At 35.1% G+C, this 22,151-nt stretch overlaps 2 protein-coding genes across 2 annotated transcripts; one reads left to right on the top strand and one right to left on the bottom strand.

Annotated features, from left to right (window-relative positions):
* Positions 1 to 1,260: 1,260 nt before the first annotated feature.
* On the top strand, positions 1,261 to 15,921 carry LOC109042311 (uncharacterized). Its single transcript, XM_019058979.2, has 16 exons — positions 1,261 to 1,589; positions 2,848 to 3,013; positions 3,427 to 3,511; positions 4,091 to 4,295; positions 5,307 to 5,454; positions 6,255 to 6,364; positions 6,804 to 6,941; positions 7,554 to 7,649; positions 8,405 to 8,596; positions 9,026 to 9,148; positions 10,079 to 10,219; positions 10,583 to 10,774; positions 11,461 to 11,572; positions 11,823 to 11,962; positions 12,785 to 12,914; positions 14,183 to 15,921. Exons 1-16 carry the CDS (start codon positions 1,532 to 1,534, stop codon positions 14,586 to 14,588), a joined length of 2,442 nt encoding a protein of 813 aa, XP_018914524.2. The 5' UTR covers positions 1,261 to 1,531; the 3' UTR covers positions 14,589 to 15,921.
* On the bottom strand, positions 15,790 to 20,911 carry LOC109042264 (uncharacterized). The gene is made up of 3 exons (XM_019058911.2): positions 20,772 to 20,911; positions 18,263 to 18,462; positions 15,790 to 16,344 (listed from the first exon to the last, which is right to left on the bottom strand). The coding sequence occupies exons 2-3, from the start codon at positions 18,453 to 18,455 to the stop codon at positions 15,923 to 15,925; spliced, it is 615 nt and encodes a 204-aa protein (XP_018914456.1). The 5' UTR covers positions 18,456 to 18,462; positions 20,772 to 20,911; the 3' UTR covers positions 15,790 to 15,922.
* Positions 20,912 to 22,151: the final 1,240 nt, after the last annotated feature.

Genomic DNA, 22,151 nt, shown 5'->3' with positions numbered 1-22,151 from the left:
ATACAGGTACACAGTGTATACTTCTAAAGTTTGGAAGAGGCACTGGAAAAGCTGGTAGAATTTTCCTGTTTCTGGTTCCAAGCTTTCTTGGAGAGCGCTGATTTACACTCCCCAATTAAAGTTACTTGCTCTCATTTACTTAATAAGTAATTTTCTTTAAAGATTTTAATAATGCTGATGCAATATTTTAAATGTTCTAGGTTACTTGCATTAAGCTTTAGCCTCAGTATGGAATTTCCTCTAAATTTCCTGTATGATTTTTGTATTTAGCCGTATCACTTTTTAAAGAGCTTGGAAACAGACATTACAGGATAAAAAAGAATGTTCTTAATATATAAATCAATGCTCTTCCATTTTAATTGGATAGGGTGGAGGTATTTAAAGAAAAAAAGTTTAGAGTTCAAAATCTCCTTAATGAACCCCCTCCTCCTCCATGTAGAAAAAAAATTGTTAATTAAAATATTATATTCCATTCTTTAAAACGATATTTGTGGAATTGAAATAATGTCAACAAGGATTCTTCCAGTGCCATGCTTTAGTCTTATGTACTCTCCTTTGCGAGACTTTCCATTCAAGACTCAATGCTCACTTGATTGGCCTTGCAACTGGCCGAGGCACATTTTTTCACGTGACTGATTAGCATATAATTACCAGAGCCCGCTTAGCATTTGTAAACAGGATCCAGATCAATATAAAATGGTAATTTTGCAGGGCTATAATCACATTCCGTCTGTGCTCTTCGATATATTAGGGTCAGACTGTTCTCAACTTCGTTTTCTTTAGAACTCATTGTCATCTTGAGGAGACAGGATTCCTAGCAATGCCTCACTGTGCAAGCACTTGTTTTACTCTGCAAATACTTAAAGAGAAACATATGAGGATGAAAATTGAAAGTGAATTTGTAGTTAGCCCAAGAATGGATTTTAAGTTGAGGATTTTTTCCCATTAAAGCCTTTATTTTAGATCTTTTTGAACCATTAATTATCTTTGTAATTCATTACTGATTTTGTTCCATGCGTTCTTGATAATTTAGCTAGGATTTTCTCGAGGAGAAGATGAAATCAAACAAATTTTCTTACAGAAAGGAAGGGGGAGAGATGATTGTTAAATTTAGCACATACCTCTGAAAGTATTTATCAGATGATTTTACGTTCATTAATTTACTGTTTTTGAATTAATGTAGACTGCCATTTAAATTTGCATAAATTTAATACATTTGAATTATTTTCTACGTTTTCTTTTTTTTTTTTTTTTTTTTTTGAGGGGGCGCACACATATTGTAAACCAGCAACAGGAGCAACATGTTGTGAGATACCCAAGCAGTGACCTTTGACAATGCATTTCAAGTCCGTGGCTTGATTTGCAATGCTCATTTTGAGAATCACTGCCACGATGAATCAGGAGCCAGTGATTTCACAATCTTACTTCCTTTTTTTCACCTTGTGTTTTTCATTTTCCTTTTATTTTGGGGGGCCCCTCTCATTCTGTGACTCTGCCTAAAGTGTCCAAGTCCGTGTTTGTTGTGCTCAATATGTTTGCTCACCTCTTAATCAGTGTTGCTGTGTTATTCCCTTTTGCAGCGAGTTTAGGTATGTTATCTTGTTTAGAAAGTAACTAATTCTGATTGTAATCTTAATATGCTCTAATTAGCAATTCTGAGTAAGGTATTTGCTAAGTCCCCACTCAATGGTTCTAACTATTTTATAGAATTTGAAGCATAATGGCACCTAATATCACTCAGAGTTTTAGTCCAGATTTCTAAAGAGCAGTCTCAAATATTATTTATCATGCCTGTTTCTGGACTGCAGACCTATCATTGAAATTTCATCTTTGTTGATACGGCTTGATAAGACAAAGACAAAGTGGAGGTTTGCACTAGATCAGATCTATTTCTCCATTGTGTTTCTTTATCCGATGGGATACTTTACTAACTATCAGCATTTTTTTGTTATCATGTGATTGAGTGTTTTACCATGGGTCAATTAACTGAATCAATGCTGAAAGAAATTATGTACAAATGATTGAATCAAAGGGACCTATATGAGGTTTGTTTGCTTTTGCATAGCTTATGATTTAATGTAACTCTTGCGCGCGTTTGGTATTTGTGATTTACTTTCTCTATCTTGTGTAAAATTTTGCGAGAAACATAATGGTGTCTTTAGTTTTCTTTGAATCGAACGCCCAAGCTCAAAAAAGCTCTCTAAGTTGAGTCTTGTGACAAATGTATTCGCTCTCTGTCTGAGCATGGAGAGTTTGATTAGCTGTAGAGGGGAACTCTCAGCATAGTGTAGGGGATCCTCTCCATTACAGCCACGATTCAGAGCGCTTTTTTAAGCTTGGGATTTCCTTTCAGAGAAAATCAAAGGCACCATTGTGTTTCTCGCAGAATTTTACGTTGGTCATATCACTTAAATCACAAATCTCTGATGCATGAAAGAACTCTATTCATTTGTACATAGTTCCTTTTGGCATAAATTTGTCTAATCATCTGGCCTGATACAGGCACAGTTGAGAAATTGAGCATAACAACCGATGAATCACATGCAGTAATTTCGGCTTCGTCTCATTGACAAAGACAGTTTAGCTTATTACCATCCTGCTTAAGTTTTAAAATTTCAGATTTAACACCTAGTAGTTCATCATTGATCTATGTCTATCTAAGCCTGATGAATGTTACAATGAAGTATTCATAGGTAAATATATGAATGTCTAAAGTAAAGAAATGCTTTCTCAGATTGCGATTGTGCAAGTCTCGGCTTCAGAGAGGCATGTTTAATTTTTCTCGGATTTTAATGACGCTAATAAGGTGAAAAATTGTTTAAAACTTCTTTTGCTTCTATATCTCAGATGGGACGGACTCAATGTTTCGAACATGCTGTGATTTGGGAATAGCATGGGGCAACGAAGAAATGCAATGCAGCAGAAGCTATCCAATGCCCATTCCAAAAATTCCTGCCGAACAGCAGAGTATGTGCCTCTCAACTGTCGAGTTATGCTGCATCCAAACTGTCAGGTCAGGAAAAATTTAACTTGCTCAATAATTTTTTCCAGTCTTGAAATTTTTTGCGTACTTAATCATTAAACAAGTATAAACATGTACTTGCAATAGAGTCCATTTTATTGCCAAATATGAGCTTCATGCCTAAAATTGATCTGGAAAAATTGTTTTAAAAGAAAGTGCAATTTAGTAGTAATTGGAATAATTTTTTCATGTTGATTTATCTTGTGCTGTACTCTACCTTCGTTTTGACATTTTTATGATAAAAATTTCAATGAAAGAGTTTGAAAAAAGCTTGCCTGCTAATGTAATGAACCCATTCTTACCATTTGCTCAATCTTTTTAATGTTCTTTTTGATGATCTGATACCAAAAAATTTTTTTAGTATTACCATCCTCTAATTGCTTCTTTTTTTTTTTTTTTTGCAGATCTGCACAGTGTGAAGATGGTATCACATTAGCCAAAAGCAGTGCCGTATGCTATGATCAAGGACCAGGCATGGAAAATTTTAAGGTAATTTCCAGGTAATTTGACCCTAACTTTAATTTTTATTCGATTATTGTCTCTTTTTCTTGACATGTTTATTCCAAAAATTGTTCATGAGCATCATAAGTGGCAGATGCCTACAAACATCAAAAATTTTGATTTGAAATAGCTTAACAAAAATGCTGATTTGAAACAGCCTTACAAAAATTTTCGAGACCATTCAGAAAATCAAATTTTTTCCCCTTTCGCAATGGAGCCTTGCTGAGCGTCAATCCTGCCTTCTATGTAGGTAATCCACGTTTGCCTTTGAAGAGCCATGAAGAGAAAATTCACATCTTCTCGCACTCTTGAAGCCTTAAAATTTTTTCTTTAACGCTCTTTTTCGTTTTCATTACAGCTTTAACATTTTCAGTAGTCCTTCATTTTGATTTTGAATAGCTGTGATGAATGAGGAATAGGAAGAAGAATGTCCACATGAAAGTGGACAAATTGCGAAAGAAATGCAGTGAAATATGTGTTGACAATGGAAACTGTCACTTTATTGGATTAAATAATCTCAAGTCTCTTGCTTACTTATGGTCTCATTAAAATAATTGCTTTTTTTAGCATTGCTGTGAAGCCTGTAAACTGGGTATTATATTTGGATCCTTATCTGCGTCTTGCAAACCATTTGATTTCGGATCTCCCTGGACATCAGTCTTTGAGTCATGTTGCTCCAATGTGAGTGTTCCTCTTTCACCCAGCTTCGCGCCAACCTCATATAACAACAATGATGTAGAGCCTCTGAATGGACTCAATAGCATATTCTCGCGTAAGTTTTGCTTTTTATTAGGATTTATTTTCTCTTTTCCTTTTCCCTTCTAAGAAATGAGCCTTGAAAAACAGCCTATTCATTCAAAATTGTAAGATTCTATACTAATACAGTCTTTCCACATGACGAAGTAATGAAGTGAACAAGTATGCAAATTTCAGATTCCCAGAGACTGATCAAATTCAGAGACAGGCAATTGTTGCAAAAAAGGTCTGAGAGAATATAATATAAGGCGCGCAAGTTTGTCACGCGAGTTAGCAACCAAAGGTTTTGCGACGATCTATCGAAGAACTCCATCAGATTTCCTTTGATGGTTTGTTGTTTCGCTGTCAGTCACCGACATCCAGGCCTGAAGTGCAGCAGCTCGAGTCTCAGTCAGACTATTCGCAGACTTGAACATGAAAGAAGTTATAGTAAAGAATTTTACGCAATAATGTTCAAAAATCTGGGAACTGCAAAACAATTTTACAATCTCAGGTGAAATTCTTTCTCCAGCTTCAAAAGTCCTAACAACTATGTGAACAAAATTTTCAGGAAGTCGTAACTGGACCGCGTTTAACAGAAAGGAACGAAGCCACATCAGCTATCGCCAATTTTAACTGGGCAATTTAATTTTTTACGAGAAAAGGTTTGTGCGGATCCCTTTGAAAATGTTAAGGAATTTGCTTCGCACTATGGAGAAAATTCACTGAAATTTGCACGAAAATCTGCACAACTGTTTTCATGTAAAAAATTTAATTAGCCGATTAAATTTGGCAATAGCTGATGTGGCTTGGTTCCTTTCTGTTTAACGCGGTCCAACTATGGAAAGGAAACTAAAAATTTCGAAGTCATTTTTCAAACTTACTGAAGCATAATTCAATTCCTTATTCTAGTAAATTATTAAATGAATCAGTCCGGGAATCCGTGTTATTTAGGATAGAGGAAAGTCAGGGAGTTTTATTCTATTCTTCTGATGATCCCTTGTTCAGTGCATTTCATAATTCAGATATTCTTTTTGCTAATTTCTAGAAACAGAGAATATTTGTGAGCTCTTGCCTGGCGAATTATGTGAGCATATTTGTGTCCCAGTCCCAGGATCGTACCGTTGTGAGTGCCGCCCTGGATTCACTCTCATGGGGGATGGTAAAACTTGTCATCAAGATGCTATCGGGAGCAGGTGAGGATTTTTTTTTCGTATTGAAAAGAGGCAGATGAGGAATTGAAAGAAAGCAAACAATGAACCATACTACCTATCAGTGTTCAAAACTCACATTTAAGTTTTAGGAGCCATGTGGCGCATCAAGCCCGATTTTTAGGCTCCATTGAAGATTTTTTAGGGGCCAAATTGACTTTTTGCCTATATATTACGGCGCATTCAGTGAAAAGTTAGACGCAAGATGTTTTCGTAACAGAACTAGTAAGTAGCTGTAACTTAGGGAAAACAAAAGCACTAAGGATGAAATCGTGGAAGAATAGAAAAAGCTTTCACTCGCAGTGCTGAAAATATCAAATAATCACCTATTATGAAAATTCAGATTTTTAGGGGGCAATTTTTAGGCGCCATGGCCGATTTTTTAGGGGCGTTGGCGCCTGTGAGTTTCGCATGCTGCTACCTACTTTATTTCGACATAATTTCCAAAGTAAAATATTACTCCCAGAGTAGCAATTTGAAAGAGAATTGGCTGAAAAATGAGAAAAATAGTGACAGAGAATTGTGCTTCTTGGGTTTCCTCCAATTTTTCCCATCAAAAGTAATTTATTTATAATACTCGGAAAAATTTTAAATACAAAGTTTGCGAAAAACAATATTTGTGCCTCTTGAGTTTCTCCCAATGTTTTCCATCAAAAGTCATTTATTTATAATACTCAGAAGAATTTTAAACACCAAGTTTGGGAAAAACAATGTTCAACCTGGGTGTAGATTTTATTGGAATTCACATAAATTCGTAAATGTTTTATCCTGGTTTCTGTTAATAGATGCAAGACTAACAATCCTTGTGCACAAAGGTGCACAGATAATGGAATCGCTGTCGAGTGTTCGTGTAACACTGGGTACCAACTAAAATCAAACCAAAAAAGCTGTGAAGGTAATTTCTTCTTATATCCACTTAGTATTAAAAATATTGATCGGCCAGGTTTTTTCTTTGATTGTAAATGTGCAACCTTAAAGGACAAATTGAATTGCCATATTGCCAGATTAGCGCTAATTTCAGTGATAGGTCTATGAAAATTTCAATATATGGTGCAAGAATCCATTCTATTTTGAGCAAACTCAAAGTCTCAACATGAGGGTGTAAATAACCCCCACAATAAATACTATTCTTAAATGTTGTTATTATTATTTTTTTTTTTTTTTTTTTTTTTTTTTTTTTTTTTTTTTTTTGCAGCAATTGTGGCTTTGAATATTGTGAATTTTTACAAAATCAACTCTTGTTTTACAAAGTAGAATTTTTTATCTATCCTTGTATATTGATAGTGATTTTTCATCCGTTTCTTTTAACTTCTTTTTGCTTTGTTGATCCAAAGATATCAATGAATGTGCTCTGGGCATCGACACTTGCGACAAAACAAAAGAATGGTGCAAGAATGAAATTGGCAGTTTTTCATGCATTCCCATCAACACAGACATCGCAAACAAAACCTCCAAAGCAGTTTCTGGAAGAGGTAAATTTTTCTTCAAATTTCTTGCGGTAATTTATTAATTATGCCCAAAGAGTGATGCAATAATTGGACTGTTCGGAAATCAGAATGTGAATAAAAAGAGAAAATTTGAAACATTAAATTCGCTGAAAATATCCACAAAATATTGGAACAGCTATTTCGAGGAGCCTACTCTGCAGTCTGACTAATTTTGTAGTTATTTGAGCAAAAGTGAGTGTTTCTATGGTATTTTAATTTTCGTATACATATAAACATTCAAATAAACTGCTTTTGCCTAAAAAATCTTAAGTGCTAGACAAAAAATAAAATTATTACTCAAATTTAAAATGATAACCCAAAATTATTCATCCAAAATTTCTGGACAAAAAATTGTTTTATTCTTGCTCTAAAATAAAATATAGCAAGACAAGAACTATGAAACATTTGATACAGGAAGATCTGCATAGCTTCTTTATCAGGCAGATTTCAGATTTACAGGATTACGATACAGTATGTTAAAGATAAAAATATATTTCCTTATAAGTATTTCTCTATCTACTTTTTTATTTAATTTTATATCCTTGGATTTGACCCATATATTACCATCCACAATCATAACTACATAATATTTTTCAGAAAAATCGGCCAGCATTACACCATCAACAATGCCTACAGAAGTAATACGCTGCCCTCTGGGTTTTAAAGCTAACAACGTCCAGAATACATGCACAGGTAATATTTTATCAGTCCCATTTTTATATTTTCTTCATTTTTCAAAATTTATAAATGATAAAACCAAAAGTTTTACTTTTTTCATCCTCAGAATCAGGGATGCCAAAACTTCTGCACATTGCAATGACGTGGCAATTAGTCACATTGGGGAATGGGAACTTCAAAATAGATTAGATGAAATTTCTGATTGTGTTGAGATGTGAGTAGAAGATATCAGTACCCTTGAACCAAAAGGTATCCAACTCCATTTTGGTCTTTTTAAGATATTAGGGGAAAATCGCAAGTCAGCCTCATTAATTCCAATGTAAATCGCAATTTTTGAAACTCCATATCTCATAACTGGCGTAAGATAGGGTTACCAAATTTTCCACACACACAAAACCGTTAATGGAGATTTCAAAAATGCCACAAACTCGATTTTTTCCAAAAATGTAAGTTACAGTTCTGTACCTTTTGGCTCAGAGGCGCTGATATACATCTCACCAAGCTAAGAAGCTAAACCAAAGTTTAATGCAATAAAGGGAAAAGTTTTCTCTGGATCAAAATTAAAAAAGAGAATTGCGTAAAAATTTAATTTATCATCCATTCATTACAAAAACTTGCTGAAGCAGTGCCACTGAACAGTCCATTGTTTAGAATTTTAGCCCGAGGGGAACTAAATGGCGCAACCCCTTTGTTTTGTAAAAAGTTTGTAATAGTTTTTGACCAAACGGTTTTTTACTTATTTTACTCAATTATCTCTCCGTTCGATGCAGATATTGATGAGTGCAAAGAAGAGCTTCATCTTTGTAACGAAGCAACGGAGTCCTGTGTCAATGTTCCTGGCGGTTATCGATGTGTGGCCCGTCAGCATTCATCTTCTACCAGACAAACCAAGTCAAAAGCAACGTACTCAACCCAGTGTGACATCGGTTACGTATTTAATGAGGAGGAAAACAAATGTGTTGGTATGTTTTATTTTTACGTTAGGCTAACGTTGAAAAATGTGCATCTCAGGTTGCAAAGTTTTCAGTCTTCCTGCATGTTTTATTTTTTATAGGAAAACTAACCAAGCTCTTTTAAAATTTTCTTTAAAACTCATTCTTTAAGAATTGCAAGAAAATAATTTTCATAAGTTTCACGACTGCTATAGTTAGGCTAATTCTGATGAAATTGATGCGAATGGACTACGGTCTGCAATTTGGGACTACAATTTCTGGCTCAATTTAGAAACAACGTCTGTACCATTAGCTTCCCTATGCTCACAAGTGTTTTTACAGATGAGCCAGAAATTGTAGTGCCAAGCTGCAAAATGTAGTCCAAATGTTCCTCTTAAGTTTCCCCAATTTTTTGTTGTTAGTCAAGTGTTTTCAATATGACTTTCTAATAATCTGCAGATTTCAATGAATGTGAAACCGCACCATGTGACAGCAATCAAGATTGTATCAATTCTGTTGGGAGCTATTATTGCAGCTGTAAAACTGGTTTTCAAACAGATAACGTTACCCTGGCTTGTGTCGGTAAGTAATGTGCGTAACTTATTCCTAATGAGTAAAATCTTTCAAACAATTCTTTGAGTATGCAAATTCCATACACTTGATCCATTTACCTCAACAATATGGTGTGGCGCAATAAATATATGACTCACCAAAGTAAAGTCAGAGTCTGCAAGACCATAGTTTGACCAATGTTGACGTTTTTCACACAAACCAGAGCTGAGATAAAGCGCTCCAAACAGCATTTTCACACAGTTAAGGTAAAGTTTTAAGGAAAAAAGCAGATGTTACACTTTGGGATCAGCAGACACCGAGTTTAGCAGGGAGTCTTGTGGAGTGCAAGATTTTACAAAGTGGGCCAGGGTCAGAAGAAGGATGTAGTCTGAAAACGTTTACCAAATGGATAAAGAGAGACTAGCAAAAATTTGCATGAACAGACAACCATTACGGAAAAGATTAGGTACTTGGACAACCGCCTAAGAGATGGTCATAAAGCTAGCTCTCATCTTTTAAAGATGATTGAATGTTGCTGTTCCTGTTTTTTTAATTTTAATAGTTTTTATGAATGTAAATATATTGATTTTGTAACTCAATAAAACCCTTGTTTTAATTTTGGACGAATATTTTATACTCATTAATGATTCGGATGTGCTCGGCACTCGAGAGCTCGACGAAACAGGGTCTTGCCCTTGTTGTTAGTAGAAAAAGAAGAGAAAGATTTCCTTGATTTTGATAGTATTTATTTGTGCATTGCAATCAATCTCTCGCAATGAAAATTTTTTGGTGTTGTAAATTCTTCTCTTTGATGTTTGAAATTGAAGAAGACTTCAATTTCATTTTCCTCCCTTCACATTTGACATATTGTTGGTTACATCTGGATCAATTTCTCTAGTGCATAATTTAAACTTCTGTTCTCTATATTATCAAGGATTAATTGTCTTTTTTTGTTTGTAGACATCAATGAATGCCAAACAAAAACTCATGATTGTCATTCGAGCTTGCGGTGTGATAATACTATTGGCTCATTTCAATGTGTCCGTTTTACAAGCTGTGGGACTGGTTACACGCTAAATATTGGAAGTGGATTATGTGAAGGTAGTAGCTCATATCCTTGTCAAAGACTGTCAGTTTAATTTGTGAAACGGAATTATGTGAAAGATCCTTCAGTTTGAAAATAACAAGTAGTAAAAATAAGGAGGCCATAAATTTATTTAATGAAAGTATTCAAACGGCCAAAACGTTTTTTATTTTTTTTAACATACGTACATAAACTGTATTAAAACTGTACAAGCATTTCACAGAACAATCAGGAGAACCGAGAGATGTCCATAATTATTGTTTTGCCATTCCTTTTACGTTTCAGCTACAAATTATTTTAAAATCATCAAAGTGAATTTGTAAACAACTGTTGGCTCTTCTGTCCTCAATAGTAACTAATTCTTCTTTTTCTCCCTTAAGATGATGATGAATGTGCCTTAAAAATAGACAATTGCCGCTATCTTGGGCCTGATTGGCAGTGTCGCAACACACATGGCTCGTTCCGTTGCGAAAAGCGCCGCTGTACCTCAGATAAAAACTCCTCCAACTGTACGAAAAGTACCTTTGAGTGTCCAACTGGATATGAAGTGAATCAAAGCGGAAAGTGTGCTGGTGAGTTGATCCTCTGTCAGATTTATTGTGGAATGCATGTTTTTGTTAGTCTGTATCTACCTAAAATCAAACTCATCAAAAAAAAAAAAAAAAAAAAAAGATTGTTGCAACGAAAATCATTGAAAGCAACTCCCAGCCAAAATATTGACGTTTTTCAATGCTCAAATTCAAACTTCTCTCTCAAGAAAAAACTAAATTCTACCCAAGTTAAATCCCACTTTAAACGTTCCCATAGTAGTCTCTGCAGTATGAAAATTGACATTCTTAATCTCAGTGCTCCAGCTCAGCTGGTGTAAGTTTTTAAACTTTGAACAACACTGAGCGGAAATGAAACACTTCCCAACTAAGACTAAGAGGCCTGCCAAACCTATTGTAGTGCACAATTTGGTTCATGTAGACTTTCGTCTTTCATGTGAGCGAGAAATCGAATTTTTCATAGTCAATGCTTAATAAAAGCGCCAGTATCTTTGTTGGGAGTTACTTTCTGTAATTTTTGTTGCACGAATCATGTTCAGTTTAAAATTATGAGGAAATATTTATCAGCATGCTTAAATTCAAACCTGGTCTGGAGGTCCATCCAGCAGTGAAGTTTTTCACCCAGAAAAAGAGGTTCTCCTTTGTGAACATGTGTTTAAAGGCATGTTTGAATTTCTTCATCAACTTATCTTGTTTTCGTCTGCTTCCAGAAATAAATGAATGTGCCAAAGACAGAAATCTTTGCGATCACATTTGCGTCAATCTTCCTGGCTCTCACAAATGTTCATGTAGGCCTGGTTTCAGACTTGCAGCAGACGGAAGGTAACTTTTATCACATATCCTCTAGCCTTAAGGTCTTTTAAATTCTTTTTTAAGCATATTCTCTTTTATTTCTTTAAGACTACCCTCATTTTCCAGGCTTTTGTTGTCAGACAAATTTTTGCTCTATACTGTAACACTCTTTAAGGCAAAGGACTTTTTGAGCACATCATTTCTCTCTTATTGGTTCCCTGTTATACTTAGCATCCGTAGCAATTCTCTCCATTTTAAACTGTTTTTTAATAATTTACAGGACTTGCGAGGATATAAATGAATGCGCTTTATTCCGGGATCGGTACATCTGTATGGGGCAGTGTGAAAATACTATTGGATCATTCCGTTGTTCTTGTCCATATGGTTATAGACTTGGATCTGATAATGTCACTTGTCAAGGTAAGTAGTGCATTGGAGCTTTCGTTCTCATTTGTAAACTGCTTATGGAGTAGCAGTACCCACTGTAACAAATTGAAGGTGAAACACCCGAACCATGTATCTCGTTTACAGAGTTCTAAAATCTCTACGACAATTTTATTTTTTTTTTCAAGAAGAACAAATCAACATGATTTCATGAAGTTTTCACAGAATTTTCTTTGCACAGAGAAAAAAAATGTAGGAAGTTTTAAAAAACTAATGTTGAGTAGTGTTAGAAAAAAAAAGAAAGTTTTTTGTAAACATCTGTTCATAATGCTTTCATGCCCAGTATCAGTTATTATCGCTTACAGTTTCAAGTTGCAATTTTCTAACAGGTCAGTTGCTCTAAGCACAGAATCATATTTTAATGGTGTAAGATTTTAGATTAGCAAAAATTAATATGATTCGTCCAAACGCCAAATGTGAACGTCCAACCAGTAAAAATGTGTGTGTGTATTGCCGATTGATGAAACCAAAGCAAAAGAAACCATGTATGCACTACAGTGGTGGATAATGTCTTATGCCATGTTCACTGAAGGACAATATTGAAGTAAGTATTTGAGTAAGTATTGAACGTTGAAACTTGGCGTTCACACAAGATTCCATCGTGTTTTGCTGAATTGTAAGCTTTAATAATCCAAACATGATTCTGTAAATAGAGCAACTGACTTATCCTTGGAAAAACTGCAAAATATCTGTATCCACTTTTTTGGAAGTGCTGTAATGTGTAGATTCAGCCTTTTATTATTTTTGCTCCGCAAGAAAATTTTAGACCTAGCTAATATTTAATTTTTTATCCTGTAGATATCGATGAATGCAAAGATCTCAATCGGTGTTTAGCTGCTGATGAAATCTGTTTCAACATTAGAGGAAGTTTCCGATGCAACTCTGTTGCTTGCCCACCTGGTTACTCCAAAGATAATGATCATAAAAAGTAAGTTATGCTTGTTGCCTCACTTATTTTTCCATTTAAAAAGTACAACGTCAGAGAAAACTGGGCAATGTTCAATTTTGATAGGCCCATTCTAATTATATCTGTCAATATCATCCTCATTTAAAGAAGCATGAATTGTATAATAGACCATCAGATAAAGTAGGTCCTCATAAAATCCAAAAATGCAGCAAGTCCTTCGGAGCAGGTTTCGGTGGCAAACTCTGCTTCCAAACTGCACTATCTGGAAGTGTTGAAATTGAACCTTGGATAAACAAATTTCAAAAATAATTAGGGTGTATAACTAGGGGTTAGGGTTTAGTCTCATTTTTCGCTGTGAAAAAGAAAAAAAGGAACCCTTCACATTGAGACAAGCCTTGGTATCTCCTCTTGTCGTATGTGAGCTAGGGCTTACAGACTGGAGCATTTCTGCACCCTTGATAAAAGATTAATTCAGAACATTGGAGATGGATTAAACATTTCTGTGGAATCAAATGAATAAAATGCACTTGAGACAAATTTTTTTTTCAAAACAAAAGTTTTTTTTATAATCTGACTAATATTCTCCTTAATGCTTAAATTAAGCAATGGTCACCTCATTTATGTTGACTATGTTTTTTTCTGTAAGATGAAATTTTAGAGTAACTGATCCTAATGTAAATCATCAATGCAAATTTATTGTTTACACGCTTATTTTGGACGCATTCAATGCGACGTTTTGAACAATTAGTGCATTTTGAGATCCATCAAGTCGATCATATTTTTTAGATGTTTATGAGTTGAGTGAATCTGTTCAATAATTGATTGAGTAGAAGTTTGTAATGGAATACCATTCATGTCTCGGACTAACAATGAAATATATCTATCCCAAAAATGGGTCAGTGGCACCCATTTTTTCTAAAATTCTTTCTTTGGAGTAAACTAAGTTTTTTGGATTTTTTGCAGATTTTTTTAAACTCTAAATAGCAAAAAAAACCTTTTGAAAATGCCAAAAATGGAATCTATTTGAAATTATATTTATGGCAGACTGCTCTAATGACGCAACCAGGCACGGAAATGGCACTGCTTTGCTATGTCAATTTGACTGTTGGCTTTTGAATGGTCGGATTTTGATCAGCTTTTTCTCCACTCCAAATTAATTTTTCTAACTTTTTAAATAAATATTTTGGGTTTTCTAGGAAATATTAGGCTAGAAAACTTAAATTCCAACCCCGCAACTATACTTTGCCACTGCCTTATTGATTTTAATTGTTTGTTTGTTTTTTTTCCAGTCGATGCAACAGATTACCACGAACATGTGGTTCAGATATCTCCTGCACCCATTTACCGTTGGCTTATTCATTCAATTTCATTACTCTTGTTTCCAATCTCCCAATCCCAACCAACGGTCAGCAGGAACTGATTTCATCCCGCGCATCAATGAGCGAAAGTACCTCTATGGATTTTAAACTCAACCTTGTCAATGTCTACGCAACACCTGGCATCCCAAAAGCTGATCTGAGTTATTTCCGTCTGCAGCGGGTAGGATTTAATCAGGCTCTTTTATTACTGCTTAAGCCAATTAAAGGCCCCCAAGAAATATTTTTAGAGTTAGTAATGGAGTTTTATCGGGGCACGACTTTCATTGGGTCCACTGTCTCAAAGATCAACATCATTGTTTCTCAGCATGAATTTTAATGGATGTTGTATGTGATAATTTTCAAATGTAAAGGAAAGAAACATCATTCATTAGAATGAGGTTGTAGAAATGCAAGTGAAAAGGTCTCACTAAAAATTATTTTCATTTTTGTCTTATGGATTTGATGAATTGATAATCTTAAAGTTTTAATCAGAAGAACTTGAGGCATTTTTTCCAGTGGATATCCATCATTATTGTGAACGATTCGATTATCAAATTGTCTGAAACAGCACTTGAAGCCTTGCCCAAGTGAAAATCGGAAGTCAAACGCAAAGCTAATTTTGATGGCTAAAATCGAAACTAGCGTATCTCAGAATGAAAAGTTGTAAGTCTCTGTTCATGTTTATTTTTTAAGGAGAATCAACCAACAGTTTCTATCAAAATTTTCTGTGAATTTTCTGCACTCATTCTGAAAAAATCACGCAAAATTGCAAGGAAACATTTTGGTCATTTTTGCTTGAAGAAAATCAAGTATTATCAGAAATTTTTAAATATTACAATGAAGATGCGCATTTTTCGCATTTAGCCATCAATTAGCATGATCCACTTTAGCGGTACCCTCTAAGTTACTTAAAACCCTCTATGGTCCAATGAAACCTTTTTTTTTCTAAAAATCATATAAGATGGAGCAATTATACTTCTTAGACCAAAAATTTTAAAATTACTCATGTATTGAAATGGTGGTAAAAAGCTGGACATGCCTCAGACAATGTACTCACATATTTTTCCAAAGCGATTATTAGTTTTATTCTTTTTCCCCCTCTTTTTTTAAAGTAAATTATAAGAATTGAGAAATTGGTACCGAAAGGAATATTAAAATTCATGCGTGCATTAGCCAAAATTTACTGCATATGGCATATATACATCCCCATGCAATAACTGTTCCAAAAATCACAGTAATACAAGTATTATTTTAAAAATCCACGCAGAATTTTCTCAAAAGCTGTTGAAGTTTTGAATATGTAGCTTGTATCTCAATTTAGCATATAAATAGACGGTAAAAAGTATATCTCTTTAATGTTAAAGGCACTTGCAGTTAGCACTTAATTAACACTGAATGAAATGAAGAGGCATGAGTGTCATGATTCAATTCCCTTTTCTCTCTAAAATCTTGCCATAATTTCAGTAATACAAAATCTTACAACTGTAGTCAAAATGCTTCCCTGAAAGGAGACGATGCCAAAGGAAAAAAAAGAGGAATTTAATTGAAAAATCTTTCTTTGTTTCAATAAATAATTTTTCAGCATATTTACAAATAAATAAATAAAAATAAGTTAAGATCTGTACAGTGCTAATTCAAAACCTAAGAAATAAATGCAGAGTTTGACTCAGTTTACTTCTTCTTATTTGCGCTCCTCCTGCGAACTCGGTTGTTCAACTTCTTGTACTTCTCGTAAGCTTCACGGATGAAGTTGGCAGCAGTATCTATGTTTTCTTCAGTCAAGTATGACCTCATGCTATCGCGGACATTTTCCCTGGCAAGACCAACAAAAGTGAGTGTGCAAAGAGGAGTGAAAGCGCAAGTGAGAGTGGTGAGGACTCCACCCAAGGCGACAACACCAGCAGCCCCGGAGACGACATTCGAGCTACGTGACCACAATCCACTAATGTAGTTGATGATTCCGGACAGCTGAGGGAAGAGGGTGGAAATGATGCTAAGTGCGGTGGGTTCTTCCTCCGGGACAAGGTAGCCCTCATAACCGGTCTGGACTCCGAAGCCAGATGGTTCTTCGTATGATTGGAGAGAGTTGTCACCTGGAAAGCAAAAGGTTACTCATGAATGATACAGTCTAAAAATGTTAGGGAATGTTGTGGAACAACCGTTTAAAAATTAGTATTTTTTCTGTATTTTCCGAGAAAATCTGAGTAAGCACTTTTAAAAGTACTTGGTGGTCATTTATAAGCTTAAAAATGAGATCTGTGACAAAATTTGCAGTTGAACTACCAGTGTTTTTATACAGCTGTAATTCCTTGAATAGGTACATGAAATTGAAATTCGATTTTGTAATGGGTTTCAGGGAGCTTTCGGTCAGAACTAATGTGTTGTCAGTCCCCAGCCATTTTTCTCTCAAAAATATGAAGTTCCAAATCCCTAAAATATTCTGTTATCATTCTTTCTTCCCTTAAATTGAGTTGGAAAAAATTTTGTCTTCCCCTTCAATCAATAGTCAACTTGTGCTTTGGCATGAGTTCTGCTAATAGATGGTGAGATATAAAAGCATCTTCACTTACAACATATTTTTTTCTCATGAGAAGGAATATTATTATTTCTCAGCAATTTGCGTGATTTTGCTTCCATATAAGAAAGAAATCCTGTGGAAGTTCTGTGCAAAAATTGTTATTTGTTTTTAATTTTTAAAAAAAAAATATTAATTAATTGTAGACAAAAATAATAAATTAAATTAATGCAATGAACCTAAAGTACCTCAACTGCTCCAGAATCAGAATTTTCATTGCTCAGAGAAGAGAAATGACTAAAGTTTTAAGAATTGATATCGAGTAGTTCTCCATTTATAAAATAAAGTATTACAGAAAATCTGCATCGTTTTAAACCAAGATACGTGGTTTAGAAGTTCAACAACATAGAAAAAGACTCAAAATTAGCTCAAAGCTACCGACGAGGCCTGGCTAAAAAGCTAACACCAAAATTAAGGCTCGAAAATCTTAAGGCTAATCCACAATGGACCACTAGACAAGGTACGAATTTAAGCGATCTGATACATGTTTCTTAACCAGAATTTCACGTGGAAAACGATTCACACAACGAAAATTACGGAAACTAACTCCTAACGAAGATATTAACGTTTTTATTTCACATTGGTTATGAGGAATTTGAACTGCCCGCTCACAAGAAACTCAAAACTCCACGTGAGTCAAATCGCCCACTACAACGGTTTCAGCAAGCTTCTCAATCGAGCAATGTTTATTTCCCATCATGTGTTGTTCAAACTATTAGCAATTTGCTATAACTGAGCCAAAGCGTCAAGATTAAGGTTGCCAGATTTTTATATTGCAGAGACTGTCATGATAACGTTTAGCGCGCGATGTGAATCACGTAGAGCATTGTGTTTTCATGAGCGGGTGGTTTGAATTCACGCATTAAGAATCATTAAATATCTTCGTAAGGAGTTAATTTCGGTAATTTTCGTTGTGTGCATCGTGTTTTACGTAAAATTTTGGTTAAGAAACATGTATCAGAATGTTGAAATTCGTACCTTATCTAGTGGTCCATTGAAGGGCTCGGAGGACAAGGCGCATAAGTGCAGTTTTTGAAAAATTAAACAGATAAGGTAATAATAGAAAGTGATATAGAGTGGTATAATATAGATTAATAGATAGTGTAGATGTTAATGATTTCAAGTAAAACTAGTCTTATTGCATATTCTGTGGAAAATTCTCTCCCAAATCCGAATTTTTAAGCATCAAAAAGTCAGTTTGAACTTTTTTCCTGCCATAAGCATCCATGTAGTTTTGAAACTTCAAATCTGTATTTCTCGAAACAGCAAAAACTATACTTATGGACCTTGTCTTCCGAGTCTCTTCATTCATGTCTCTTTAGCTTCACCATTATAAGGAGTCAACATACTAAATAGCTCATACCTAAACACGAATAGATTCCCTTTGTTTAACTAAGGTCAATAGTTGCTTAAAAATAGTAGGTTTTTGTGCTTACTTTCAATAGAGTTACCCTCATTTGATGGGTATAACGGAGCAGGCACTGGTTGCGGCTGTGAATATGCTGTGGCTGCCGCGGCAGCTGCGCTTGCCTGGGCTGGGAAGGCGCCAGGTACGAAATTCGGCTCATCAGCTCCAACTAAGCTGGCTACTGAAATCACCAAGATGCTGAGGACGGATTTGTAAGCCATTTTCAATCTGAAACATAAAATAGAATAATTAGTTGTTGTCAAATTAAAACAATTTCCTAGCAAAAGCAGATCAATCACATTTTCTTGAAAAACTTTAAATGAGAGCAGAAGTTTTCAACTGCTACAATTTTAGCCGCTGTAGGAAGGAATCCTGTCTGCGCTGTTATAGTATTCACATGAACATTTTATTTTTTTATGGAAGAACTGTCCTCGAATTTGTCTGACAATAAATTTTAGAGTCCTTTCTCACAAGCATGAAAAGAAATCATAGGATATTCCAGGCAAATTCCTGAGATGGTTCTTTTTAAAAAAAAGTAAAATGTTCATAAGAAATACTGAAACCGCACAAATGGGGTATGTACCTTGGTGCGAGAGTTACGAAAAATTAAGGCTAATTGAGAATATTTTTTAAAATCTACCAGTCATCACCTTCATCAAAAGATTGGGTTTCTGTTTGTCCTCAGAAGAACTCAGAGTGGTGCACAGAACATTTAATCATTAGGTAAACAAAAATATCATAAATCAAAACCTAGTTGGTGCAGAAACACTCCTTGAATCAAGAAATAAAAGTATAAAAAGTACCCAGGTAAAATTTAAGAGCCGATTCAGCAGAGAAATTATTTGTTCCTTTTTTCAATCAAATTATGACATTTTGTAGCAGAGATTTTCACAGGAAGTGTCTCCTTTTTCCAAAACTGGAGCCCCTAAATCCCTTGATTTAGTTGGCAACTTTCCAGCCTCTATTTTTGTAGAAGGTGAAAAACACATCATGAATTTAAACGCTGTCAAGTGTTGTTCTTTTTTGCCATTCGGCAGTATTATGTTTCAAAACGTAGTGAATATAGGTATTTTATGACTTTCGTTTTAAAAAATAAAACGGAGGAAAAAAATTGAGACACTGTAATTGCAACAAGCTATTTAAGTTCTATCACGGTTAAGTTTTTCAAAGAGATGAATGTCTTATTACTCTTTTTTGCAAACTGAATGTCTTTAAGCGAAAAGGTTTTAACGTAATGAAGAGAGTTTTATATTATAACGCACAGTACGATTGCTCTGTTTCTAGCATTCCTTTGATTAACTCCATCGCTAAATGAGATTCAAATTATTGATCCTCCCGCAAACAGTCGTGTTACTTCTCAAGTTGACACGCTCACACCGGGACCGCCCGTTTATTTGAATTTTCGCGCCATCAAATTTCATGTGCGCGGGAAAAAAAGGCGGGAATTGAGTGATTGAAGAGATGCATCATATCTTTTTGAAGGCGACTTTTAATGCAAAGCACGACACCCAGCGCAATGTGCATCGCTTATTTAATGTCTTATTTTCGTCAACTGTTTAAAACTGATCAGGGAGTTACACTCTCATATTTTCTTTACTTTTTTACCATCTTCACTCTCATTGACAACTGAATGACGATTTTCTCAACTCATCAATGGTTGAAGTCGAAAAAAGCGTATCTTAGTGTTCGACGTTTTAAGTCTCCGATCGTGTTTTATTTTCGCAAAGGAAAACCAACCGATAGTTTCTTTCAAAAGTTTCGTTAATTTTCTTCACTCATTCTACAAAAAGCTCTAAAAATCGCGAGGCAAATTTTTTTAGTCTTTCTTGAAGAACATAAAACATAATCGGAGGTTCACCTATAAAAAAAGGGAAGTTGATTTAACATTCTGGATGTAAAAAAAGTGTGCGAGAACTCACAAAATGCTGAATTTCCCGCTACAGCAGTTAGTCTTACATCTTGTAATTGCCAAGGTAACTGCTGTAGCGATTAATTCAGCACTTGTAAGTTGTCGTACACTTTTTTTACATCCAGAATGTTAAATCAACTCCAATTTTTTTTCGGTGAATTTTTAAACCTTGTACTTGAGGTACTTATATTTTACGTTTACCCAATAAAATTTTCAATCTTCACAATTTTTTCATCGATCCTTTTATCAACCATTAGTAGAGGTGAAAGTATAATTTTTATCCCAACAATTCACCCCGATCAAGGAGCCTTTATTTTATCTTTTTCAAGATGGGAAAGGAGAGAGTGGGTTGCATTACAGATTAACACTAGGGGTCGGTCCCGGGGAACAACTAAATTTTAGAGAAAAAATTACCTTTCAACACAAATAAATTACAAAAAAAAATAAAAATAAAAAATAAATAAATAAATACGTAAGCACTTTTTCACTTCGATAGATCACTTCGGTAAACTGCGGTGAATACTGCACCCAAGTGAGGTACGTACGATGCGACACACACATGCAAAGAGCAATCAGAAAACAATTACGATCGAACACGGAAACTAGAAAGTCTGCAATCGAAACTTACTGTTGATGTCGTCCTCTTGTCCACTTCACTGCCACACTAATGAGCTACACCGGTGAAATGAAAGGGCCCACCCCTCGCCTGTGACTTTTATGCCGGAACCGCCGGGCCGATTTCACCCTCCACCACTGGCTATTTTCGGCCTGACCGCAACCTGTTTCACCACCGCAAAAATTAGGAGAGGGTAGTTGGCCGGTTTTCGAGTGGATGCACATTGCAAATCGTAACAAATATATTGGTTTTAGAGGCATTTTATAGCAAATATGTGGAGTTTGGATCATCTACGGTGATTGAGAATGTAGACAACGCGAATAATTAAAACCCGCGGATATTAGATTATTTGCATATTCACCGCCGCAAAAATTAGGAGAGGGTAGTTGGCCGGTTTTCGAGTGGATCCATATTGCAGATCGTAACAAATAGATTGGTTTTAGAGGCATTTTACAGCAAATATGTGGAGTTTGGATCATCTACGGTGATTGAGAATGTAGATAACGCGGATAATTAAAACCCGCGGATATTAGATTCTTTGCATACAATGATTTAAAAACACCTTATCTAAAAATCGTAGGCTTTAATCGCAATTTTATAAAATTTTGATCGTCTATGATGACTGCGAATGTAGAGAACGCGGATAACCAAAACCCGCGGATATTAGATTCTTTGCATATGATGGTTAAAAACACCTTATCTAAAAATCGTTGGCTTTAATCGCAATTTTATAAAATTTTGATCGTCTATGATGACTGCGAGTGTAGAGAACGCGGATAACCAAGACCCGCGGATATTAGATTCTTCGCATAATGATTTGAAAACATCTTATCCAAAAAACGTAGGGTTTAGAGGTCTTTAATCTCAATGTTAAGAGACGTTGATCATCCGCTGTGATTGACAATGCGGACAACGCGAATAATCCAAATCTGCGGTTATTAGATTCTGCGCATTATGGTTAAAAAATACCATACCTAAGTCATGGGGATATTATAATATTGAGATATTCGATTCTGCTCATTATGGTTTAAAAATACCATACCGAAATGATGGGGATGGGGTTTAGAGGTCCTTAATTGCAATGTTATAAAGTTTTGATCATCCGCGGTGATTGATAACACAGACAACGCGAATAATTAAAACCCGCGGTTATTAGGTTCTGCGCTTTATGGTTAAAAAATACCAAACCTAAATAATGGGGAGGGGGTTTAGAGGCCTTTATTTGCAATGCTATGAAGCTTTGATCATCCACGATGATTAAGAATGAGGACAACGCGAATTGTTAATCCCCGCAGATATTAGATTCTGCGTATTATGGTTAAAAAATACCATACCTAAATTATGGGGATGGGTTTTAGAGGGCTATAGAAATTTAGTGGCCTTGTTTTCCCT

Source organism: Bemisia tabaci, unplaced genomic scaffold (genome assembly GCF_918797505.1).
Source record: "Bemisia tabaci unplaced genomic scaffold, PGI_BMITA_v3".
In the NCBI taxonomy this organism is placed as follows: Eukaryota; Metazoa; Arthropoda; class Insecta; order Hemiptera; family Aleyrodidae; genus Bemisia; species Bemisia tabaci.
Note: the sequence above shows the minus strand (reverse complement) of the source record. Positions and strands in the feature narration are given on the sequence as shown.

Bases quoted from the DNA above. Each gene is read 5' to 3' on its own strand.
- LOC109042264 (XM_019058911.2), bottom strand. From the start codon at position 18,455: ATGGCTTACAAATCCGTCCTCAGCATCTTGGTGATTTCAGTAGCCAGC. The intron at 16,345-18,262 runs GTAAGCACAAAA...TTTGCTTTCCAG, and splicing joins TGAGGGTAACTCTATTGAAA to GTGACAACTCTCTCCAATCA.
- LOC109042311 (XM_019058979.2), top strand. From the start codon at position 1,532: ATGTTTGCTCACCTCTTAATCAGTGTTGCTGTGTTATTCCCTTTTGCA. The intron at 7,650-8,404 runs GTAATATTTTAT...CGTTCGATGCAG, and splicing joins CGTCCAGAATACATGCACAG to ATATTGATGAGTGCAAAGAA. The intron at 10,775-11,460 runs GTGAGTTGATCC...GTCTGCTTCCAG, and splicing joins TCAAAGCGGAAAGTGTGCTG to AAATAAATGAATGTGCCAAA.